The following is a 16148-nucleotide window of genomic DNA, read 5'->3' as shown; positions in this document are numbered from 1 at the left end:
TAATGTATTTTTAATTTTTGCCCATGGAAGTACTATTTTCAAGGGAAAAGGACATGACGATTGTTTCATATTTAATTGAACTGAAAATACACTCTTGGTGAACTCGAAATTATGTAATTAGATGCCAATTCTTGATATGGGCGATTTTTCAGGCTATTTCACATGCCGTTAACTTGTCGAACAATTTTGCCGCGACTCCAGTTTATTTTAGGTACTTCGTAAGGCCAGGGAGAAAAAAAAATCGTTTCTATTCAGTCATTTGTTTTAAAAAAAAGTTAGTTAATTGTTATTTTTAGTTAACTATTAATATGGAGAAAGTAGATAACTATGTACCATAAATTACATTTAAAATTCTTCTCGTTGGCCAATGGTAAGAGCCGACACAAATTTTTTTAAAGGGATTTATATAATTATTTAAAATAAGGCTTTCTGAATTGGTTGTACATGTAATTCAAGGTTATTACATAATAATCCATATATGTGTAGCGGTAATAATTGACCATTATTTATTTCAATTAATTATTCTTTTTATCTAAGGTGTTGATTGAGATGAAAAAGAATAATTAATTGAAGTTATTGTATAATATTATATCAATCTTTTTGTGTGTTTTTTAAACCTAGGGAAAGAAAATAATATTTAAGATCGTATTAAATGATTGATCTTTGTGAACTTGCAAGTTTAAAGCTTCTTTTTCTGAGTAATATTCTGGTACATCCGTTCGCAAACAACCTTCATCTATTTTAATGTGGGCTGAAGTTTTTCCTTTTTCCTCAGTTTTATATCTCCTTAATTTTAAGGGTATCGTACATTAGATTTAATTAAAATATTTAATAATATTAGTTTTTAGATTTATTATATAACCTTGATATTTGGATTTAGAATAGTTTTCAGGAAAAGTTTCTTTATTAAAAACATCCTGAGAAGTGGTTAACTACAAAGTTGCTTTATTTATCTTGTATACTTATAGCTTTCCTAACTCCTAAATAAACAGTAAAAATATTATAAATCCAATTTCCTTTAATTTAATAATAAATCGAAGGCAGTTGTTTACAAATAGGATGAAATTGTTTATGAATAAATGCAAAATAAACAAAAGATAATAAGTAATACGTAAGCAAATACAATTTAATAGTTTATTGATCTCAAAATATCTGTAAGGAAAAGACTTCTCTTGTAAGAAATTTTAGCTAAAAAATTTTGATTTTGAGCCAAAAAATGTACAGGAAGCACATAGGTTCCGACTCCGTTTTCTCACCCGAGGAACAAAATCGCACGGTTATACAATAAAATCCACGTTTTCAAAAGGTGAAGGAAAATAATTTCTCGGCCTATTTTTAAAGCTTGCTGTTTTCTCCCGATACTCTAGAGTAGGAAATCCTAGACCGATTTTGCGCACATTAATCATCGCCGAAGGTCAATGGACAAGATACGCGATCGCGGGCTAGTGCTTCACAAGGAACAATGCATAATAACATTTTTAGAATGGCACATTTATAACTTAACAGCCCAGTTTAATTAGTATTTAAAAATATCACCTATGCATTTTTAAAAACTGATACTTGTGTAAGAAGTATCAACACTTAAACCGCCTCGACTTGACTTTATTTTAATTAACGTTTTGAACCAAATTTATCTACAGTTTAACGTTTTAAAGTGACTATCTGAGGGTCTTCGGCAGATATGTGAAGATGGCAAGCTCAGCAATTTCCTCAGCATTCATTACTTTACTCGTTATATATTTATAGATTTTATTGGTAGTTTTGAAACGCAACTTTACAATTTTCGAGTGAATTTTCGTCTGTAATTTATTCAATGGCTACCGGTCAGGTTTAGAACTTTCCCTTGCGTTAGGCCGGCTTTTATCCCATTTCCTTTACTGAGGGCTTTACCAAATTTAGTTTACCCTATTAAAGATGTTTTACTAGTTCGTTGATATGCATATTTGCTGTAACAAAGCTTTAAAACCATGCTATCGGAGCCATATCTGATTGATTTTTTGTTTGTTTTGCTTTTAGAAGTTTTGTTTTTAATTATTCAATAAGAATTGTTTATTGTTTGTTTATATAGACGGGTACGACGGCGTTATTTTTCGCAGCACAATCTGGCTACACGGACATCGCTTGCATTCTCCTCAGGAGTGGGACTCCCGTGGACATACCCAGCGTTGTAAGATTTTATCTTTTCAATATGTTTTTAACAATTATTCTATTTAGTTATTTAGTTTTCTATTTAGAACCTGCGACGCCTTGTAACTCTATAAGGGAAGGCAAATGGCCCAATTAACCCTTGCAAGAGGCTTCACCTGATTTTCCTCTCCAATTTTGGACGGGAGGAAAACGGATTATTTTCCCGATTCGATTAACATCGAACTTCGACTACCTTGTCTCCACTCGGATGAAAATTGTACACTGTGCTCAGTCACATACAACAGAATTGGGAGTAAACTGAAATTTAAATTCTCGTTTACCCATGACGATCAAGAATAAACAATGCTAACAAATACAAGTTTTAAAAACATTCTTAGACGTACAATATTCAAAAAGTAGAAAACTAATAGAAGGAGGCAGGAAAAATTAAATTAGATTTAGAAACAGACTTCCTCTTGGGGGTCTGCAGATGATAAACCTAGTTTGGTCATTTCTGACCGTTTTGGCCTGTATATCTTAACTGTACAACTTGGGTATAAATAAAGTGAGGAGCCAAAAAATAACTGTCAGACCATATCAGGGAGGATAAGCTGTTGTGTTTTCCTAGCGTCATTAGGCAATTTAGGCGTTACCAGACTAGTTCTGAGCTAAAAGCATACGCATTTAGTACCTTTACGACTATCCAACAGTATGTAAATCAGTACTTCTTCATAATCTTTATCAACCCTGGGCGCAGAGTAGGATTGCATGGAAGATTGTTGGGACAAGTCCTAGTGGTTTTGCTAGAGTTTATTTTCACCCCTACTCTAATCAACTCCCTGTTTCATTTTTGATATGACTACTTCTTGAAAATTGTTTAAGAACTGCCCTGTCCAATTTGTTGGAAATGTTGAAAGAAATCTGAGAACACATGGGTGTTATTTTATTAGTTTGGTCATTCCTGATCATGTTAGTCTACCTATCCTTGCAGGCTATTTTATTTTTAGTGAACTTTTCATTTTTTACCCTCGATATACATCTTGATATAGTAAATTTATCGATATATTGCACTTATCCTTTGTCCCCTTGAATATATATCGGGATTGAACTGTATTTGCTAATGGGACTGTGATGACTGAGTGATTAGGCCATACGAGTTATACAAGTTGTATTGCCACACTAGAAATCTTGAGTTCAAATCTCATTACTGCCTATGAATTTTTAATTGTGAATAATATGGAGAAAATATTGTAAATTAGTTTGGCTCCTCGTTCACAACACCAAACATGTAGTTGGACATTATTAGCCCTCCTATGTGGTAGGAATTACTTTATTTACTTATTATTAATCTACACTACTACTACTACCACCATAGGACCGTATGATTTTGATGGCCAAGTGTTTTTTTCCCCCAAGTCGTAATAATTGATCATAATATAGTATTGTAAAATGGTTGGACTTCTTGTCCACAACACCCAAGGGGTTATGCCCTACTGTATACCAGAATTTAATGTACTACTACTACTAAATAACAGCACTTTTACCAAATATGCAATCTAATATCTTTTTTCAGGATGGAGGGACACCACTTTTTGTTGCCTGTCAGTATGCACATCTTGACATGATTCAACTGCTCATCAAGCATGGTGCTAGAGTGAATCAGCAAATGAAGGTAGGTCATTCACAAATTCTCTTTACGCAGATTTTATGACTCTTTATTTTACAGGATGGTGCAACACCACTTTTCATTGCTGCACAGAACGGCCACTGCAGTGTGGTGCAGCTTCTGCTCTCTCACGGTGCCAGAGTGTCCATGTCACGACTTGACTCGGCAACTCCACTCTGGATCGCATCACAGATGAATCACAGTGATGTCTGCAAAATGCTGCTTAAGGCCGGCCATCCAGTTGATACTTTGCGAAAAGTAATTTGAATTTTTTAAAAATAATTTTGGTACTAAATTGTTTTCTTTATTTTCACAGAATGGGGCCACCCCTCTATTTAAAGCGTGTCACAAAGGGTACATTGATGTCGTGCATGAACTTCTTAAGTACAAACCAAACCTTGGAATTTTACCTGTACGTGTTTTGATCTTTTTTCTGAAACAGTTTGTTTTTTCCTAATAACTTTTATTCCTAATAACCTTTCTAATAATTTACAGAATGGTGAAAGCGCCCTACATGCTGCTTGCCTATTTGGTCATTTGCCTGTCATTAAGATGTTAATCCGTGCTGGAGCGGATCCAAAGCTCGCCAACCAAGAAGGTGCTACTCCTTGTGAGCTGGCAAAGAAAGCACACCACAGCAATGTCGTTCATTATCTAACTCAATGGCAGCTTTATGTCCATTAACTCAAAACCTTATTATAACCTAATTGCTCTATTTATAGCATTAGTCATTAGTCAAACGTTAAGTTTTTAAATATATATGTGTGCATAAGATTTTATTAACATAAAAAATATATGATATTATAATATTAGTGTTATATCTAGTTTCTAAGGGTTCCTTTAAAATAATCTCAAATCTTTTCAAATAAGTCTGCGTAAATTGGGTCCAAAAAACTTTGTTTACAAAAAAGGAAGTAAATTAGAGAGATAGAAACAACCCAATTGCAGGTTTTTTGAAAATTTGCAACTCAGGAAAAGCCAGATTTAGAATAGTCCTATATATATATATTATATATTTAATAAAAGTTATTTATGTACAAAATTATATTGTGTATTGTGAATATACAATTAGATTTAATTGTTCTAGTATAGTTGTTCTACTAATATTTGTGAGTACTATAAGGGAACCTCACCTTGGTGACAACACCAAAAATTAATTGCCTGTGCGCACGTGAAAGTATGATGCGCACAAGTATGTAGAATTTTTTTTTTGTTTTTTTTTAGACGTTCTGTATTTTTGATTTTTGCTTTTAGCCATTTTCTTAGTTTTTAATTTTGCTTTGTATTTACAGTTAGGCGAAGGCTATTTAAAAAAAAAGGTCCGATGAGCTTAAGAGAAATTACTGTGCCAAAGGTAATTTTCAATCAAACTGCAAGTGTCATTTAACGAGTTGAATTTCTCTTGTAGACATCAACCGAAACTATAATAGATCTGACGTAGTCAGTGCTTATTAAGTTTTTAATTATTGAAATTATTATAACAATGTTAAATGTTTAAGAAACTTTATAAAGCATAAAATAAATTATTGAGTATATTTAATAATCCAAATGTGATATTGTATTGGGATGAGTCAATAAAAATGACCGTTTTCAATTTTTCAATTTCCTATTCATTTTTAAAATCCTCATATTATTTCCTGTTATTTTTATTGGAATTAAGAAATTCTCATTATATCAGATTCTTACTGGGAATAGAAGTTAACAATTGCTGAAGCCAAATTTGAAAATGGGAAACTCAATAATTGATCTGTAATGAGGTGATTTAAGATTCAAAAATGGGTCATCATGAGATATCAATCACTAAAAAAGAGTAATTTAAACAGTCTTTATTTTCAATACATGAGAACTGAGAAGGAAAACTTACTGGAGCTTGCTTCTGATACCATGTTAAAAGACATTTACAATGGCAAAACCGTGAACATGGTCACTTTTTGAACTGAACTAAGTAAAGAATAGTCTGACCTCTCAAGAATGGAAGGTATGATTTTGTTGCCCTTTCCTACCACAGAGCTTGTAGAATAATTTGATCTTATATAAAAAATAAATACTGGAGCAAAATAGATTCTCATTAATTTTTAATTGTTTGTCTTATAGTGACAGTTAAAATTTTGTATCTGCTCTAGAAGTTGGTATTGATTGATAAGATTTATGAATCATACCTATGTTTTAAAAATTTACTTCTCAATAGTCATTTTTTAGAATGAAAGGATTGAGCAATTAATATGCAATTAACTAAATTCTTTGGACTGGTCATATGACCGGAAAAGATGAGGGCATGAAGTAGGTAAGAGTATTTAGCTCAAGTATGGTCTTCAAGAGAACAGGAAATTCAGTTGTTTCTGCCACGATCTCGATCTTTTTTAAGGTCATCATCAGGGCAAAACAATCATCATACAGATGGACATATTTAAGTCGAGCATAGATTTTCTTGAAGACCGACTCAGTCCTGACACTAACAAGGACTGTAACAGTATTGAGGAAATTTGAGATCACATGTATAAAACTAAAATATATCAACCTGTAGACATATTTAAGATTATTTTGCCCTTATAATGACCTTAAAAAAGGTAAAAAGCTTTGCAGTAACAAGTGAATTTCCTTTTTCCTTCAAGACCATACCTTGATCTAGTGAAAAACGAGTGAAAAAGTGGTCGACATTGAAAAGAATATTTAATTCGGGGTGGAGGATCTGAACCGGTAAGCAAACTGGAAAAGGTAGAGAATTATTGCCCTAGACCAATGGCTCACATGGAGGTTAAGGTTAAAAGAGCAATTAATATACATCTTAACTAGGATACAATAGCTCTTAAAGGGTATAGTATAATACACCCCTCGACTAATACATCTTTGGACTGGGCATATGTTGGGAAAGGATGAGGGTATGACTAGGTAAGAGTATTATATAGGTTGGGGTCGAGGAAATGAACCAGTACGCAAACTGGAAAAAAGTAGAGAATCATCAGACCCATGGCTCGAGTGAGGTAAGGTGAAGGAGTTGGCTTCTTTATGATCAATATTAATCATGTAACCTCCATTGTACTGGATGTGTAGCCAGGTTGGTGGCAGACTATGGAGGGGGTGTCAAGGGAGACTTGGGCAGTTTTGCCCTGGAACTTGGGGAAGATTTGGACTTTTCCATAGGATTTGTGTCATATATCTACCTCTTCCAAACGAGTTTCACACTAAGCCCCTGAAAAAGTAATTCCTCCCAGCACTGGCCTGTTTTCCCGCCTGCTTCCAGGCTTTGCACTTTGTTCCCATGGATCCTGGTGTGATGAGCATATCATATACATGTACGATGTGATTTCGTACCTCCATACAAAAAAAAATCTCCATTATCTAGAGCCCTTTGAATGGCTTTAGGCTTTTTGTCAGATCCAATCTGTGTGTATACTTCAGGCTTTGGCTTTTCCTTCTCCCAGAAGTAGGTATCTCTGACTATAAAAGCCTTCGCACCAACAAAGGACAGATTCCACTGTTACTTCTTCTTCCTGGTAACCTGCTGCCGAAATGGTAAATAATGTCAAAATTACAGGTTCATCACCCCACAGGCCACACGAAGAAATCTCACATGCAAATGTTGTCTAACTAGTTAGTACCAAATAATATTAGTAATAGGCATTTTAGTTATGTTGCCATATGTGCATTGGTGAAAAACGGTATGACGAGGTATGAGTATTATGGGTAAAGTTCCAGATTAGAAAAGGTTGAGAACCACTGTCCTAGACCAACATTACACAGAGGTTAAGGTTAAAAAGTTTCAGCCTCTTTAGGACCTGAGCACCATGTCAAATAGCGTTTGAGCAAATTTTACAGGTGTTTGAGGAGGGTTTTCAACTTGGAATAGTGATATAGGCTTGTTTGCAGCCTGTGATATTAGTTTTATTACTGCTCGCCTAGTTATATAAGGTTAGGGTTAGGGTAAAAAGCAGTACTTTAGCAGCTCTATACAACCTTGCGAATCGTGACCAATATTGGTTTAGTTTTTGTAAAAGATTGTTGTACTTACAAATTTGTTGTTTACAGCTTTCCGGATTTCAGGCTTAAAGCTCATAATTAGGTTGAAAGAGTTACAAGCACGGCTCTGGAAGTCTCGACACGAACTGTAAGAAAGGACCCGCCAATCCCCGCCAACGTGACAATGAGTTCCAATGGCAATCTGGTTGTTATTGGCGCTCAATTTTGAATGTGCAAAAACCGTTAATTACAATACAACTAAATATTATTCTAATAAATATTATAAGAAAAGAATTATAGATTAGAGATTAATTTGTAGGTCAAATATTATTTAGGTACATGTTTAAAATAGAAGGTAGATCAAAATCTATTATATTATTTATGCATTTTTTCCCCAGATTTTCAAACCGATCTAATTCCCGCCCTTTGTTGAAACAATAACACCGTTGTCCTTAAATTTAAATTGTTTTGTTTCATTTTGATGGTCCTTAAATCCAGGAAATTTGTTCGATTTTAATATTAAGTGTTAATATTAATTCTTTAACTCTCGTTTTAATTTCTCTGTCCTATGTATTTATTATCGCAATAATTGCAATTAAGTTGGTAAACCCTATGGGGACTGGAGGATTCACTCTTACAATTCATGTTGAGACTTCAAGTGGCTTGTAACTCCTTTCAACCTGATGAGCTTTAAGCTTGAAAACCTGATAGAACAACAAATTGGTAAGTACAACCATCTTTTACAAAAAGTGAATCTACTTATTCACCCCATAATTGCATAAAATCTGTCTAATATCGATTTATGGTATAATTTTACTGGCATTTGTGGGAAGAGTTTTTTTTAGTGATTGAGGCTTTTTTGTAGCCTGTGGAGTTGGTTTTATTACTGCTTGGCTGGTATAAAAGGTATAGGTTGTAGTGATTTTTACTGTCAGGAGCTGGGGAGCACGGTAGAGTTTGGGATCCCAAAATTTCCCTCCAGTTAGAAAACAAGAATTTTATTTACATGAAAGATTTCTTTTTTACATCCGTTTATTAATATCAAATGAATGTCTTCAGAGATATGGGGGCGAGCGAAGAAAAAAGAGGCCTGCCTACCTTTCCTGAGGTGGTCCGGTGTCCTGCGTTGGTCCCGTCCGGGAAAACGTCCTCCTTTCTTCCTTTCTCTCCTCTCTGCTTTCTCTCTTTTTCCGCAATCAGCCCTTTTCTTCTTCCGCCGTCCAGCAACCTTCAGGTTAGGAAACAGAATACCCCCTCTCTCCTCCTTTTTGGCATATATCCTTTTCCCCCCACTCCCGGTGGATGTGGACGCTCTCCATGGGCAGAACCGACCTGGGGGGGGGAGAGGCGAGAGATGGGTGGTGATGAGGCCCTGGATAGGGCCGTCTGTGATGGTTCCTCTGGGTCACCACAAGGTTAAAAGGATTCGGCCTTGTAATGACTCGTAACTTGCAAACCATGACCAATATTGGTCTGTTGGGCAATATCCATTATTATCTAGAGCTCTTTGTTATGCTTAAGTCTTTTTAATGGATCACGTGTGTAATCTTTAGCCCTGGCTTTTCCTCATCCAGAAGTAGGAATTGACCTGCATAGGCTTTCACACCAACAGAGGACATGTTTCTCTGTTTCTTCTTGTTCCTGGTAATCTGCTGCTTTGTGTCTATAAAGGCTATCACATACTCGCAGACAAAATTGTGCAACTCATGTCTATAGATTTCTATAGACAAATCGGGAACAAATTGCTTGTTCTGCAACTACCTGAAGACAAAAATCGCAAGTCTATGGTCTACCAGCTCGGATGGAAAATTTGATACATGTTGCGCAGCATCAATAACAGAGGAGCTGGAATGGTTGCTCTGAATCTTGTTTCTTGTTTGCATATTTTAATTCCAACCATATGTAGCAAATTTTGAAAATCCATGGTGGTTAGCCGGGTGAAATTTCTGAAACTGAACTATCTTCAACTTTTATTTTTTCCAGAAGAATCAATCCAAATGTAGGACCATCTGCTAAAATGTTCCTTGTCTACCAATATTTATAATTAATTTTCCTTTTTTGATCAAAAATTAAAACTGAACAAGCAGCAAACCCACACTATCTCACTTGTCATGTTATGCAGAAACTAGTTTAACTGAGCTGTACAGGTGTGGACGCTTGACAAAGGTTCTAGATCATCCTGTTTCACAACAGTCTACGGCAAAATTGGCGATCTGGAGTGTTTCTGATTGGTCATAATTTCATTCAAGTCCTAACGCTAAGTTTAGTAGTTCTGCCATTAGTTTCTTGGAAGGTTTAATAGTTCTGCCATTAGTTTCTTGGATGGTTCTTTGAAACTTTTTTCCATGCTTCTGCCCTGGAATATAAATCCATTGAATTCTTCATCCATTGTTTGATGGATCTCACTTGTTAACAAAAGACTTAAGGGGTCAATGGATGTCCTCATCGAACTTTCCTTGGACAATTTATCTGCCTCGTTATTGCTTTTCTGTGTGCCCTGGTACCCAAACAACAGTAATTTTGTCCCCAATCTTAATGCGATCCTACCCAAATGGCTTTGGACGTTAAAACCAATGAGGTAGTGGCTTTAGTGACTGTTCGAGTAATTTTTGTTGGTTCCTTTTTATCTCCTTGGCACAGTGTTCAATAGCCCAGCCTGGCTCATAGGTAATCAGCACATAGAAAAAATATAATACAAAGAGCCTGGAAAAGGTGTCGCAGGCTTCGAATAAATGGTAAGGAAAGGATTTTTGTTGAGAATAAAACTCCCAATTATGTTACACGTTCACTTTAATTACATAGTTGTTTTTGTCGTCTTAAGTTCTGAGTACACTGAACTGGCATTAACATCAAAATTTTACAATTTTTCAAAGCTGACATATAACCAGTGATGAAAATACTGGATACAACTTTTTTTTCACAATGTACAATACTTAACATGCTGTTTTCGCCTGATCAATATGGAACAAAAACAAAACAATAAAAGGGAATAAAAACCAGGTGACGCTCCAGACAATTAGAAACCCTGACCCGATAATGATGTATAGAGATTAAGTTGAATTCGATTTAAAAAATCCACATTGAGTGTGGCTGGCTAAAGAGCTTTTAATTACAATTCCAATTTAAAAAGACTAAAATTATTTATCTATGAAGAAATATTCGAAAATTTAATTTATCAAATAAAACAATTTTCCTCTATTATTTAAAAGAGTAAATTTTTTTTCTATAATATATACATTTTTTATTATACTAATACTACAAATGGACATCTAAAATTAACTGATTTATTTATTCAATGTTTCTCTATATTTAGTTTTTTTTTAAAGTTTTAAGTCTGGAAGGTCACCTTATTTATAATAATTAAACAGATATACCATGTTTTTTAAATACATCTATCTAGAAGGCCTCAAAGTACACAACCAGTCACTAATTAATCAATAGCTAGCTATACTATTTCATATCTTTTTCCCTTTTATGTTAATTAATATGAAAGAGGTACTTGATACAAACGACACATCTAGAATAAAAAATAAAACAAGCACACCTTTTTCATTTTTATTTTAGTAATTTATTTATTAATGCTTAAGTAGGTTGCAATCACTTCTTAACTTTTCTATTTGTCTTCTTAACAACTAATTCACCATTTTCTGTTTTGCTGTAAAAAGCGTGGTTGTAATTAAACTATTTACAAAGTTGAGCATGTTCAAATCAACAGACTCTGATGAAATAATAAAACAAAATAGAGAAAAACATTAATGTAAAAATGTTTATTACAAGAGAGAGTGAAAGAGAGAGAGAAGAAAGAGAGAAAAGTTTTTTGTTTTATCACATGGCTTTGAAGTTGCAATCAATATAGGACCCCTATAATAAGTGTGTTCGTTGTTAAAAGTTTAATTGGTTTAAATTTAAATTTTTTTTATTTTGAAGTTAGGTGTATTTCGATATCGACGGGAGGATTTTGATAATAAAACAGTTTTGAACGTTGCAACCCTTTGCGGTATCTTTTAAGATTCACTCGATACACATCTTTTTTTTTTACTAGACACCAAGTATGTGCAATCTAATCTATTACACACTATGTCCTATCACCTATAAACATGAATCGTGTTTACTTTAAAAAAAGATAAAACATGAATTAAAAAAAAAAAATCGGAAAACAAATAACGCACTGCCAAAGATTGAATCCTATAATTGACAGTTTATCGACAGTAGTGAATCGCAAAAGATACATTTTATTTATTTCAAAAAACACGTTTGCCATAAAAGCTACAACATGATACTATTGAAGACATTTCAAATAGACATTTATAGATTTTGAAATATTAGTGCTATTTATTATTACTTTATTTTTTAAATTTACATAAATGGTGTTTTTTTTAAAAGTTTTTTTATTTTTAAAAGTTAACATTTATCTTTCAAAAGTAAATGACAAGAAGACACAATGAATACGGGCTGAAATACAATCACAAATCTTATTCTATGAGGCCAGGGAAGGATATATTAACGATAATATATTTTTATTTAATTCTTTTTATCTAAACATCACAATAGCGAGTGGTCTACTATTTTGAAAATCCTCTTTATCCCTAAATGCAATTTTTTTAAATATAGTTAAATTCCTTCCAAATATTCATAATTACATAGAAGAAAATATACTATTTTGTTAATACAATTGTGGACAATTAGTCGGCCGTTGTACAAATTAAATTGGATGCCTACTATATAAATATCCTAATCCCAAAAAAATCAAAATACACCGATAAAACGAACAAACACCCACATTTATTATATCGATAATGTGTTTTTTTATCACTTTTTTTGTGTGTAAAGTTTCAAGTTTAATAGAAATTCATAATTCACAGACTGTCAGCAAAATAGCTAAGGGCTAAACTAGCTACACTATAATTAAATCTTTCCATTGTTTAGTATCAAACCTATGGGATAATATATACAACACTGTCTATATATACAATAACTATGTGCTTAACAGTATAAAGTCTATCATTTTATCCTTTGCCATTCATGCGAATAAGGACATCAGTAAAGCAATAATTAGTAAATATTTACAAATAAACTAAAATGAAATTGTGTTTTAAAAAAATAATAAAGGACAAAAAAATTAAAGAAATGTATTTTGTCAAGGAAGAGGGGAAATGTTAAAAATAGTGCAGGGTACGAAAAAATGCTTACAATTAAAGGCATAACACAAATACATATACCAATGACCCTTAACACTAAATACCCTCGAATTGGAATATGTACAAAAAATCACTTCTCTATTTACAAAAATCATCGCTTCGTCCAGCTAGAGGATACATCGGGCGAAACGAGGTCATGCCGAAAAAAGGGCAGAATTCAAGAACTGCTCTACGGCGCAGAGGTGAATCGGTGTATGTTGTGAGCAAACAAAATGTAAATTGATAAAAATAATTAAACTGAAATGAGCTTATTAACGAGGAATGCAAATAAAGAGCCTTAATATGGCAGTGTGTAAATTCAGTCAATATAAATTGCAAAAAGAAAAAAAAAGTTAGAACCACAATTACAATGCCCTTACAAATCTCTATTCAATCACAATAATCTAAGCGAAACATCAAGAACATTAACCCTGAAATTCTTTCTTTGCTAACGCTTACGTTTTTACATTTAAATTTTTTTTAACTTATACTTTTTTTATACTTTTTTTCTGGTTTGAAAAAAGGGTTTATGCTGTTTGCTTAATCTAATAATCTTATTTTTTTTTTTTTTACTATAACACCAAAGAACACATACAATTACCCAATTAACCTAACACCTTATAAAAATAATACTCAGAATTTTTATTTTATTTTTATTTTTTGTTACATCTTATTGGAGAAAAGAAATATAATAAATGAGATAATTCATTACGCACAAATAACTAAGTTGCAATCATTCCCCCTATGGCTTACCAACTTAAAAGAAAGACTTAAAAAGAAAGAAAAGATAGAGGAAATGAGGAAATGATTAAAAATTATGAGATCTTTGGAAATTTTCTCTATACAGAAAGATTTTACTTTTTTCTTATCTTTTTAATCTGAAAATCCTGAATATTGTTATAAATCGCCCCAGAGAAGAAGCATTTAAAAAGTCTAAAAAAAGTGATTTTGAAAAAGAAAATCTTTAATTTTTTTAAATCTAAGTGAAAATTATATTTCTGATATAGTTATTTAAAATTTTTACTGTTTTATCAATGAGGGAATTTATAACAATTGCAAATATTTGAAAACTTTTTGATTTGAGATCAAAAAAATTATATATAAAAAAAGAGTGCATTCAGATAATCACTGAATTAAAAAAACTTACATGCTACTCATAAACATATTTCCCCTAAGAAACTCAATTAGGCCACCAAAATCAACATCATGTTATAGTTACTTGAGAAAAAAATTGCGCAATAATGATACATCATTTTGTATATACATCAAAAAGAAAGAAATAACTAAAGATGCTAAAGAGGCTAATTTTCAAGGAATCTTAAACTAAACTAAATAATAAAAGTTAAATGAAAACCCCTAAAAATGATGGGTAAGTCTTGTCTCAACATTAGTCTAATATCTACATTATGCATTTTTTCTTTTTAAGATTTCGATTTAAATACAATTTTTTTTTAAATTTTATTTGGCGGAGAAGTTTTTTTCTTTTCAATATGCTCAAAAATTAATATTTACATACAATTTTCTCCATTTTTTATTTGATAAAATGTGATAATCGCAATACATTGAAAATCGCATTACAAACACTAAATATTCAATTTTTTTCTCATTTTAAACATTTATCAATACTTGGTCATCTTATTTTGTGAAGTGTTTTGGCATAGTCTATTTAACAAATAAACAATTAGAGGAAAAAAGTTTACCTAGGAGAAAACGAGTGACAAGGAAAACCTACACTGAAAGCCTCACATTTAAATTTAATATTTGATTTCTTTTCACTAATACTGGCTCTCAAAATCTTAAGTTTTGAAAGATCTGATTCAAAAGTCTCAGTCCAGCAGCTCTATGTTAAAGCGTACCCTTGTGAAAAAACATACAAAAAAATATACTACACGACGAAACACTAATCAATTTTATGTATGGACAGCTAAGTTCTTTGTTGGGCTATTTATTTTTCCTTTAAATAAAACTAGTTATGTCCTTTCCTTGAATGTTTCTTTTCAATTTAGTTTTTGCCTGTAATTCAATGGAAGAGTAACCTAGGCTGATGCAGATGTCACTGTCACTCCCATTGGTGTGGTGACGGTGGTAGCTCTGATGGATGTGCTATCGTCGAACTGTAACACAATCAGATAATATTTACAATTTAATTTTTGAATAAAAAATAATTTCAACTACAAAAATCGATAAGATAAAGGATTATTTGCGCTGTTTTTACTTCTGACATATCTTGAATAGTTGTTTTTAAAAATTATTCTGATGCACTAAAACTAGGGAGACTATAAAGATGGGGTCATGAATTTTAGTAAAACCAATTTTAGTAAACCATCATTATTTTGGTGATACAAAGTTGAAAAATATTAAATATGTGACTAATTGTTCTTGCCACCAGGCCCAAGGAGAAAAAAAGCTAATTTAACTAATTTTTAAATCATTTTTCTGCCTTTGTAGTACATATATCTCTCAATTAGTTTTTTTTAAATCTACAATAAGAAAATAATGCTACTTGCTCAGCCAGCAGTCACTGTGTCAACATTGTTGCCTTAGTATGTGTATCCTAGATATGAATAACTTAATCTGTGACCGAGTGACATAGCAAAGTAGGTTATTTATTTAAAAAAACAAAAACAAAGTTGGAATTCATTTTCTGCACACAAAAAACCCTGAATACAATTTTTCGGGAAAATAAAAGATATATTTTTCCCCTCTTAACTTTTGCCTGTGATTTTTTTTTTTTTAATATCTCAAAAACAGGGATAACTATGAAAATACTCCACCGATTTACCGAAACCTGACAGGGGGTTTAGAACCTTATAAACTGCATGTAATGACATAAACGTTGGCCCCTTAAATTAATTACAACTGGAAATATAAAATGAAATGTTTGAGCAGTTTTATTATATTTCATCTATATTTTGCTCACTGATAATTACATAATATCAAAATGATGTTGACATAGCCTGAAAGAAGAAATATTCTCCTTCCTAAATGTTATGTATATGTTCAATTTGAATAAAATTGAGAGGAGATGAATTTTTAAATGGGACATAAGTACATCAGAGAAAAAAAATTGCCCCTGGGCTCATCCAGTCCCAAAAATGTTTGCTTGTTTTTATTTTTATAAAAATTCATATTTAAGAACGAATCCAGTGATTTTTGTTCAAAAACAATTTTCTATGTCCTACTTTACTGGAAGAGTCTTTTTCTTTTTGTAACCTTTTATA

The 16148-nt window shown here is 32.5% G+C and overlaps 3 protein-coding genes across 3 annotated transcripts in view; 1 reads left to right on the top strand and 2 right to left on the bottom strand.

Moving 5' to 3' along the window:
* LOC106664855 (ankyrin repeat domain-containing protein 29) overlaps window positions 1–5395 on the top strand; it is a 57528-nt gene extending 52133 nt beyond the window's left edge. Inside the window, exons 4-8 of the mRNA XM_014390884.2 lie at window positions 2069–2167; window positions 3701–3799; window positions 3854–4051; window positions 4110–4205; window positions 4289–5395. Of these exons, the coding sequence (XP_014246370.1) occupies window positions 2069–2167; window positions 3701–3799; window positions 3854–4051; window positions 4110–4205; window positions 4289–4477 (681 nt within the window). The 3' untranslated portion in view covers window positions 4478–5395. The remainder of the gene's footprint in view (window positions 1–2068; window positions 2168–3700; window positions 3800–3853; window positions 4052–4109; window positions 4206–4288) is intronic.
* LOC106664853 (testisin-like) overlaps window positions 1–7901 on the bottom strand; it is a 73018-nt gene extending 65117 nt beyond the window's left edge. The window contains exon 1 of the mRNA XM_014390882.2: window positions 7803–7901. Within this exon, the coding sequence (XP_014246368.1) occupies window positions 7803–7847 (45 nt within the window). The 5' untranslated portion in view covers window positions 7848–7901. The remainder of the gene's footprint in view (window positions 1–7802) is intronic.
* A 2621-nt stretch (window positions 7902–10522) lies between these two features.
* LOC106664882 (serine/threonine-protein kinase NLK) overlaps window positions 10523–16148 on the bottom strand; it is an 88212-nt gene continuing 82586 nt past the window's right edge. Inside the window, 2 exon segments of the mRNA XM_024228018.1 lie at window positions 10523–15010; window positions 15013–15041. Of these exon segments, the coding sequence (XP_024083786.1) occupies window positions 14964–15010; window positions 15013–15041 (76 nt within the window). The 3' untranslated portion in view covers window positions 10523–14963.

The sequence above is a fragment of the Cimex lectularius genome, unplaced genomic scaffold (assembly GCF_000648675.2).
Source record: "Cimex lectularius strain Harlan isolate CLEC.00 unplaced genomic scaffold, Clec_2.1 scaffold208, whole genome shotgun sequence".
NCBI lineage: Eukaryota > Metazoa > Arthropoda > Insecta > Hemiptera > Cimicidae > Cimex > Cimex lectularius.
The sequence above is the reverse complement of the archived record's forward strand: the minus strand, read 5'-3'. Positions and strand labels throughout refer to the sequence as shown.